Source organism: Protopterus annectens, chromosome 3.part0 (genome assembly GCF_019279795.1).
Source record: "Protopterus annectens isolate FY-2018-M chromosome 3.part0, PAN1.0, whole genome shotgun sequence".
NCBI classification, from domain to species: domain Eukaryota; kingdom Metazoa; phylum Chordata; order Ceratodontiformes; family Protopteridae; genus Protopterus; species Protopterus annectens.
In genome coordinates, this window is record NC_056731.1 from 1,871,291,071 (window position 1) to 1,871,300,898 (window position 9,828).

The 9,828-nt window shown below is 36.9% G+C and overlaps 1 protein-coding gene across 1 annotated transcript in view; it reads left to right on the forward strand.

Moving 5' to 3' along the window:
* LOC122797138 (serum paraoxonase/arylesterase 2-like) overlaps positions 1 to 9,458 on the forward strand; it is a 610,903-nt gene extending 601,445 nt beyond the window's left edge. The window contains exon 9 of the mRNA XM_044065937.1: positions 8,645 to 9,458. Coding sequence (XP_043921872.1) covers positions 8,645 to 8,827 — 183 coding nt within the window. The 3' untranslated portion in view covers positions 8,828 to 9,458. The remainder of the gene's footprint in view (positions 1 to 8,644) is intronic.
* The last annotated feature ends 370 nt before the right edge of the window (positions 9,459 to 9,828 follow it).

Genomic DNA, 9,828 nt, shown 5'->3' on the forward strand with positions numbered 1-9,828 from the left:
GTATTGTGTCGAAGGCTTTTGCGAGGTCCAGGTAGGCTGTGTGGACTACCTTGCCCTCATCTATGGCTTTGGTAACTGTTTCAAAGAAATCAACTAGGTTTAAGAGGCAAGATGTGCCCTTAACAAAGCCGAATTGGGTAGGGTCCAGTGTCTGGAGGCTCCCAATGTATTTGTTTATGAGTTCCATGATAATACGCTCCATAGCTTTACAGACCAGACTAGTCAGGCTTATGGGGCGATAGTTTCCGGGGTCCATTGTGGCACCACCTTTGTGGAGTGGGACCACTGTAGCTGTAAGCCATTCTTTGGGTACATATCCTGTAGTAAGGCTAAGTATGAACAGTGACTTAATGTGAGGGTTCAGTTCTTCTTGGAGCTCGTGTAAGACACAGCCTGAGATTAAGTTTAAGAATACATCGGTACTGTCATGCATAGACTTTTCTAGTAATTGCTTTTCACTCAGTACTGCTCATTCAGCTATACCATTGGATTGAGGATATTCAGGACTAGTAGTGATACGCACAAGTTCCCAGTCTTTAGCACATTTCTGAAAGAAACTGACTAGTGAACTGAGTACCATTGCCAAAATAAAGTTTGTGGTGACCACCATGAACTGAGAAATGATGTTTTAACTTAGTAATAACAGTTGTTGAGGTTAAGTTTGGCAGGAGATCAATCCCAAACCAGTTTGAGTAAGAGTCTACCAAAACCAAATAGTGTTGATTATTCCACTCAAAGATATCAGTTGCTACAGTAGACCAAGGTAGTTCAGGTATTGGATTTAGCTGAAGCAGTTCTCTTTGCAAATGTGGTATAGTACTATTGCACAGTGAACAAGAAGATAAAACTCTATCAATGCCTTTTGATAATGAACACCAAAATACTAATTCTCTTGCTCTTCTCTTAGTGGTTGATAAACCTGGGTGACCACAATGCAAAATCTGTATATAGTCTTGTTGTAAGGACATACAAACAACAATTTTAGGATATTTGAAAATAATGTTATCTTCATCAACAATTCATCTCTGTAAGGAAAATACGCTTGCACCTCAGGTGATACATTAGTTTGCTTTTATAGCCATCTGACATTAATACAGTGATTGAGCTTTAGTGAAACTGGATCAGTCTTAGTGTGATCTCTTAACTCATCTAGTCTAGTGGTGGAAAAATTATGCACTGACATCTCATCAAAGTCAAAAGTTTCAGCATCAAGTGGTTCTTTCATACTTCTAGGCGATCTGGATAAGGTATCAGCCAGATAGAGCAATTCACCTTTAGTATAGACCAAGTTGAAATTGTATTTTTGCAATTTGAGCATCATTTTTTTTTTATCTTGCTGGAGCAGAATGCATAGGCTTCTTCAGAATAGTAATTAGAGGTTGAAGTTTCAATCGAACAGCTCAGCCATAAATATAATTGTGAAACTTGGAACATGCAAATACTATTGCCAAAAGCTCTTTCTCAATTTGAGCACAATACATCTCAGTTTGAGTCAGTGTCCTAGATGCATAGGCTGCTGGTCTACCCTCTTGAAGAATAACTGCACCAAGACCAAATTTTAAATCATAACAGGAAAGAATAACTGTTTTATTTGCATCATAGTATTTTAACGTAGGTGGGGTGGCAGTTTTCTGCTTAAGGTCATCAAACACTTTCTGATGATGTTCTAACCATGACCATATAACATTTGTACATGTTAGCTCTCTCAAAGGTGCTGCCAGTTCACTAAAATCTGGTATAAACTTATCCAAATAGTTAACCATGTCTAAAATTTGCTGTAAACCTTGAACATTGTCTGGTGCTGACATATCTAAAATAGCTGTTTGGTCGGGTCAGGTCTCGAGCCTGTACTTATAAACAAATGACCTATGTACATAACTTCTGGAAGTTTGAATTTGCATTTCAAAGGATTGAGCTTTAAGTTCACTTCATGTGCTGTGTCTAGAACTTTCCTGAGGATTCTGTCATGTTCTGCTTCTCCATTGCTTCCAACTAATAAATCATTGACTATTATGGCACAAGGATAACCTGAAAACATTTGTTAGATTGCACACTGGAAAACTTCACTTGCAGAATTTATTCCAAATGGCATCCTTAGGAATCAGTATCCACCAAACGGAGTAACAAAAGTAGTTAGAAAGGAGGATTTGCAATCAAGCGTCACTTGCCAGAATGAATCCTTTGCATCCAAAACAGAAAATACAGTGGTGTTTGGTATTAGAGCTGCAACTTCTTCAACCGTGCCCATCAGATGATATAGTCTTTTTAATGGTTTGTTCAAATCACTTGGATCAATGCTTATTCTGATTTCATCTGAGTCTTTTTTATGAGCTGCTACCATGGAAGATAAGCATTCAGTCAGTTCTGTGACTGGACAAATTGCACCTAGCTGCACCATCTTGTCCAACTGAATTGTGACTTTATCCTGAATTGCTATTGAAGCTCTTCTTGCTGATTTGACTACTGGAGGAATCTCGAGGTCTAACTTCATGGAATATACTACTGGAAGCTTACCCAATTTGTCATCAAAAACATCAGCATAGACTGAGAAAATGACTTCAGAAAATTGGGAATTTGGAACTGCACTCACATGATGAACTTCCTTTGCAAAAGCAAGCAGATTATTCCTCAAACTATCTTTGAGACCCAGTAACGATTGCACTGGTCATCAGACTATGTAGAATACTAAGCTGTAACATTGTAACATTTCTTTGCCAAATAGCATGAAAGTATTACTGAATGTTCAGTTTGGATTTCTCCACCTCAAAATGCATCAAGTCTCGCACTGCTAGTCACATTGAGTGATCGTTGGTTCTCGGTTTTGCAAATGTGTCTGCTGATATAACATTACACTTTGACCCAGTGTCTACTTTGAGCTCTGTGAATTTTCCATTAATCCATACTGTACAAAACACTTCACTCCTAATTAATACATTTACTGCATCAACTCTTTTTCCAAGCATTGATACGACATCTACATAGAAATCTGACTGTTTTTAGCTCTACTTAACTTGTTTTTTTGTGCAACTCTTCTTTACAAATGAGGCTTACTTGATTTGCAAAACCTTTGGAAATGATTCCATTTTTTACACTTGCAGCATTGCTGACCAAATGCTAGGCACTTCTCTCTTTTAGACTCATGATTTGCACCACAGTTGCGACAGCTAACAGCAAAGCTTGATTTGGATTTTCTTGGCTCATGTTTATGTTGTACTGGCTTAGTGGTGGAACTTGCACTCTTTGTGGAACTTGCTGGAAAACCTCCTGGCTTCTTTGAAAACCCTATAGCTGCCACATACTTAGGCCTGTTCTTGTTGTCGCGTCTTGCATACTGTCTACATTTGCTCTGGAGCCCACTGAAACTGTGCTGTTTTTACTAGCAAGAATACTCGTATGTCTTTCTGTTACCTCATGGATCTGACAAATCTCTATTGCCTTGCTCAATGTTAAATCACAGTCATGAAGCAAAGTCATTCTTACAGCAGCACTATTAATACCACACACAGGCCTGTCTTTTATCATCATCTCATCATTCAGATCACCAAACCAGCACGATTTAGCTCTGTTTCTTAAGTCAGTTATATAAGCTGCAAATGTCTCCCCTGGTTTCTGATTTCTCATGTAAAACAAATGCTTCTCTAATGTAATATTCATCTGGGGGATGCACATCTATTTAAATTTGTATTTCAAACACTCGCATCTTCCCTTGATTCAGCTGGCACAACAATATGATGGTCTACACCTTCTCCTTCATACACTGCTGGTGCATATACAAATGAATGCTCTCTTTCTATGGCCTCAGACCCTGCTAAGTTTAGCAAAATGAAAGCTCTAGTACATGCATCTCTGTCTGCATAAGCAGCTTGTATGAAAATATCATACTCTTGTTCAAATATTCTCCAATTCTCTGCAATATTCTGAGCAGACATAAGTGGATAGGGTTTTTGAAATCTGTGTGCCATATTAACTCACACCAGCAAAGGATCTTGCAACTATTCACGCAATCACACACGTACACTTGTGCATAAATAATTGGCATAAGCATTACTAGTCCAATGCCTCTAAACTCTGAACATATGCTTTCTTCCATTGAGCTTTTCAGAAATGTGAATAAACAAATTTGTAGTACTTTCGAATAACAGGATTTTGTGAAATACACTTCTCAAACTTCTCGATGCTTTACTGTACCTTGCAAAATAAACTCCTCGGACTTCTCGATGTTTTACTCTACCTGGTGAACTTTGCCTGGTTTTGCACAATAACCTTTTGAAACTGTCCAGTACTTCACAGAGCTTTGTGAAATAACTTCTCAGATTGTTTGGTGCTTTACAAAACTTTGCAAAATAGCTTTTTTGAATCATTCAATGCTTTTGAATTGTTTGATACTGTACGGAGCTCTGCGAAATAACTTCTTGAATTGTTCAGTGCTTTTGAATTGTTCGATGCTTTACAGAGTCTTGTGAAAGAACTTTTTTTTAATTACTCGATGCTTTACAGAATTTTGAGAAATAACTGTTTGAACTGGTAAAGGCAAAAAAGCTAAAGTCATTTATCATCATTTGCTATGCTTTCAGAATTGGTAAAGGAAGAAATGTAAAATCATTCACCTTCCGAACTGGTAAAGGCAAGAATGCTAAAGTAATTACTTGGAGCTTTTTATCGATAAAGGCAGGGATGCTACAGTCATTTGCCATCACTCATTAAAGCCATCACTTTAAGAAACATTTGAGAACTTTACGATGACTGTGTAATTCACGAGCACTGTAATACTCTTGTAATCTTTTGCAAGAAGCACTTTCCTTATTAATGCAAGAAACATATCAGGCAACTGCTCAATGTGAATAAATAGAACATCTGTTGCTCAAAACTCAGTAGCTTTTGACGTAAAGGCACTTTGCGATTAACTGCATACAACACACTGAACTGTTCCAAAATGGCGGTACCTTCTAAGCAACTCCTCACAGTACAAGAAATATTTCATAATGGTGGCAGTTTGCGAATAGACCACCCATCACAAGAACTTTTCTTCAGATAACTATGCTTTGACTGGATTGCCTAAAATAGTTGCACTTTGCACACAAAGAGCACTTTGAAATACATGCACAACTATAAGCACACACTGTAAGCACTTTTATACACTGTGAGATACTTCGAATAACTTTAATTATGCCCTTAATGCAACACAAAGTCATAGTTATGCCCAGATATAGCACTTTGCCCAAATGTGCACAGTTGCCTTACTTTATTTTTGCTTAACGTGCCCTCTTCTTTGCTTATTATTTTTGTTTTACTCATTTAAGCCCTTTTTTTTGCTTATAATACTTTTGTGCTCGTTTTACTCTAAACATGCCCATTTCTGTCTTAAACACACTCATTTTGCTGTAAACAGACTCGTTTTGTACTTTACTACTAATCGTCTTGTCAAATACTTTTATCTTAAACATTTTCTTAAACACCTCTTTTAGTTAACAAACTCTTTTGTACTTTTTGCTTGCCTGATAATGCAGTTTGTGCCCTTGTAATGCCCTTCTTGCCTCTTTTCGCATCGAGTAAGAAATTCATATTATTTCTCATTACCTTTGATTCTTTCAGATTGTGTTTGTACTCATTTCTGTCATTTTTTACCTTCACTGTCATCTTTCCATTTCATGGCTCCGAATATTCTTTTCTCTTCCATCCCAGTTCGGGCACCATGTCATTTTTGTGTTGGCACATGAATAAACAAGTCTTCATGGGTTCTGTTTAAGCAGCTTTATTTTATTCAAACATATCACTATAGAAGCTTACTGATTATGATTTGAATAACATATATACAAACTAATAACTGGGTGGCTGCAGTGGTGCAGCGGTTAGTGTTGCCGCCTCACAGCAAGAGGTTCTCCAGTATGATCCTCGGCTGGGGTGCCTTCTGTGCGGAGTCTGCATGTCCTGCCTGTAGTCACGTGGGTTTCCTCCCGTGTGCTTAGGTTTCCTCCCACATCTCAAAGACATGCTGTAGGTGGATCGGATACTCTTAAATTGGCCCTAGGCATGAGAATGTGTGCGTGTGTGCGTGTGTGCGTGTGTGTGTGTGTGTGTGTGTGTGTGTGTGTGTGTGTGTGTGTGTGTGCGTGTGTGTGTGTGTGTGCCTTCCATGGAAGGTTGGGCACTGGGTTAGCAACTTGACACTGTAAACCTCCACTGCCAATCATGAGTACACAGGTGATCCGCTGTGGTGACCCCTAACTGGGAAAAAACGAAAGAAGAAGAAGAAGATATACAAACTAATAACTGTGATCATACATGCTCACTGTCTGGCTGCTTTTTCAAAATGGCACTAGGGATTGCACTTGTCCACTGTTTATATGTGCATGCACAGCCTCTCATGCTTCTTAAAGACATAGCACACACATGTTGCACTCTGATCTACACTAACCATGCACATTACCTTAGAAAAACCCTTTCCATAACACTACCACTACACAAGTCAGTTAAGACACTCACCACACACATATGCGCACACACACACACACACACACACACACACACACACACACACACACACACACACACACACACACACACACAAACACAAAACCGTAACTCTGTCCATTAGGCTCCCATAGGTTAGTACTAGGCTTATTGGCCATTTTAAGCCTAGCCAACTATCCCATATGAGAATCAGACCTTGCACTGTGTGTCTGTCAGGGAAACAGCTTAACCATTATGCCAACCCCCAACCTCTCACATAACCCTAACTATAACTCTAACCTACAAACACTCGCACATACATTAAATCTATCCTCTTATCCTAATCTGCAAATATTTGCACATACACTAAAGCTATCCTGTTACCTAACACTTTGTCTAACCCTAAAATGCACATATAATCACACAAATAGTAACACCATCCCATCACCAAACCCCTCCTCTGACCCTAACCCACACATACACGCACACAAAGAAACACACACTCATACACACACACACACACACACACACACACACACACACACACACACACACACACACACACACACACACACACACACACACACACACACACACACCTCAAATGCCTTACCACTTACATTTGTTGACTAACAAACGAGTTGACTAAACCAGCTTGCTTAACCTGCTGGTTGCACAAACTAACATATGCTGCACTTTGCAACCAAAGAAACATTTGACAAACTGTAGTGCAACTATATATATATATATATATATATATATATATATATATGTTTATTAATGAGTATATGTCAAATAGTTGAAATATCAAAGCTTCGAACACCTGTCACACACTCACCACTGTTTGAATTACAAATATTTGAATACACAACTCTTTGAATCACAAATATTAGAACAAAAACAAAAAGTACTTTTTTTTTTACAGGGTGCCCCTGCTAATTATATATACCAGCTTCACGTAATAATAGGGTGGGTAAAGGGTAAATACCCAGATCCCACTGTACCGCAATCTCGCACAACAGAAAAGCCGGTCCATTCAATCAGCTAAATTTTGATCAGTTGTACCAGCTTACTTGTTAGATAAATCAACTTGTTGATGGGTTAAATGGAACCTATTAATATATATATATATATATATATATATATATATATATATATTCATATACATCTAAATTGTATGGGGATATAGTTGTATGCATTGAATTCACCCATCGTTGACACACTAAACACCAATGATTTTATGTTGAATCTGCATGCGTAGACAAGCAGGTGCATTGAGAAACACCTTGGTTAATGCAAAATTTAAAAAAAACAAAGAAAAGGTTTTTTGTTGTTGCTGTGCCCCCCACACACACACACCCTCCCCCCACTAATTATATATAGTAGCTCTGAGATCGCACAAACACAGGTTAAGGACATATTCCTTAACTTCATGAATTGTATGATCTTGTACACCTATCAACAAGCTGTTTAGTAGATCATAAATGGTCAACTAAACAGCTGGCATCTAAACACACATTTAAATGGAACCCATATATATCTCTGTCTATAACTATGTGTATATATATATATATGTATATGTATGTGTATATATGTATGTGTATATATATATATATATGTATGTGTATATATATATATATATATATATATATATATATATATATATATATATATATATATATATATATATATATATATATATATATATATATATATATATATATATACTGGGATAATGTGGGTTGTGCTCTTTTTGACCAGAACAGAAAACACGTTTCCTTTTGAAGCATTAGAATATTTGACTGTTTGTATGAACTGAACAGTTTATTGGGCATTGTTATGTGAAACAGGAAATTCATGTCTTTTTTTTTTTTTTATTTATTTTTTCTTCTGTTTTTCTTTTTTATTATTGCTAAATTCCTGTAATATTCATGCAGATATTTATTTTCTATATCCTTGTAAACAAGTTGTGCACTGAGTTTTTATTAAATTAAACTAGTTGTGCAAGACAGTGTCAGTGACAAATTGTGCTGATGATGTTTTAAATTTTAGAAAATATCTACTGTGAGTTGATTTTAAATAGCACTTCATGGTAAATAGTGTCTGTGTTTGTGCCTTGGCATACAAATTAAATAATGTCTGACATCAACAGTAAATTCTGAATCTGATTTGTTGTGTTTCTCATCTTCTTCAGGTGATCCTCATCCAGAACATTCTGTCTGATGAGCCAGTTGTGACTCAGGTGTATGCCAACAATGGTTCTGTTCTTCAAGGCTCCTCAGTCGCAGCGGTGTATGAAAAGAAGTTGATTGTGGGCACTGGTTTTCATAAAGCTCTCTTATGTGACCTGAGTGAACCAGAACACGATGTAGCATAACCTTTCATTTAGTTCAACAGAAACGGTCTACATGTCCTCTCACCTGCTAAAACGCAAATAAAAACTAACTGTGCAGCAGCAGTCAGTTATAGAAATAACTCATCTAACAATATAGATTTTTTACGTGGGTTTTTGGGCAATGGTTTATAAAGACATGCTTCCCTTTTCTTTTAATGAAATAATATGACATTCTGCATTTCTCAGCTAAAGAATTATAGCTGTGGATAGAGCTTACCAAATAAATTGGTACCACTAACTACTTATTAGCAGTTAATTAAATGTTACATAATAGATAAACGCCACTGATTACTTCCCAACATTTTCCTGCTGTTTACCAGATACACCATTTCTTTTACTTGACACTTGAAAAAAGAGACTTCAAATGGCTTCTGCTATGGGCATTATGTATTTGGGATTGTGTATGCTGCTTCTGAAATTAATAATTAAAAAAAGAAGCATTGTATTTTAAATTAAATAAAATCACTGTATTTAATGCACTCATCAAATTCAAGGAAGATTCCAAAAACATGTAATTTGTGTAGCATTCAGATTGCCTGTAGATGAAAAGATGAAAGGCCAGATTCAATAAAGTCAGTGTACACAATATGTATTCAATAAAATTCTTATCACATCTGTTGTGCTTTCTAGTCACTAAGAAAGATTACACTAAGTGTACATGTAGTCTACACTTTGTGGTAACTTTATGAGTCCCTGTGAATATTTAAAGCTGCAAGAATATCAGCAGGAAAACTAAAATTAGGAGGAAGAAGGTGTGAGTTATGTCTGTATTGTCTCTTCACTCCGAACAGTGTACACTTAGTGTAGGCGGTATTTAATCTGGCCCCAAGTTTCACTGAACAGAAATATAAGATCATTTTTTTTAATTAAGACCATGTATGTCCTTTAAATCTTTGACAGTGAATTTGTCTAAAGTACTTTGTTTTCCAAGACACAACAACAACAACAACTTTGTTTTCCATAACTGCCACCATAGCCAGCTG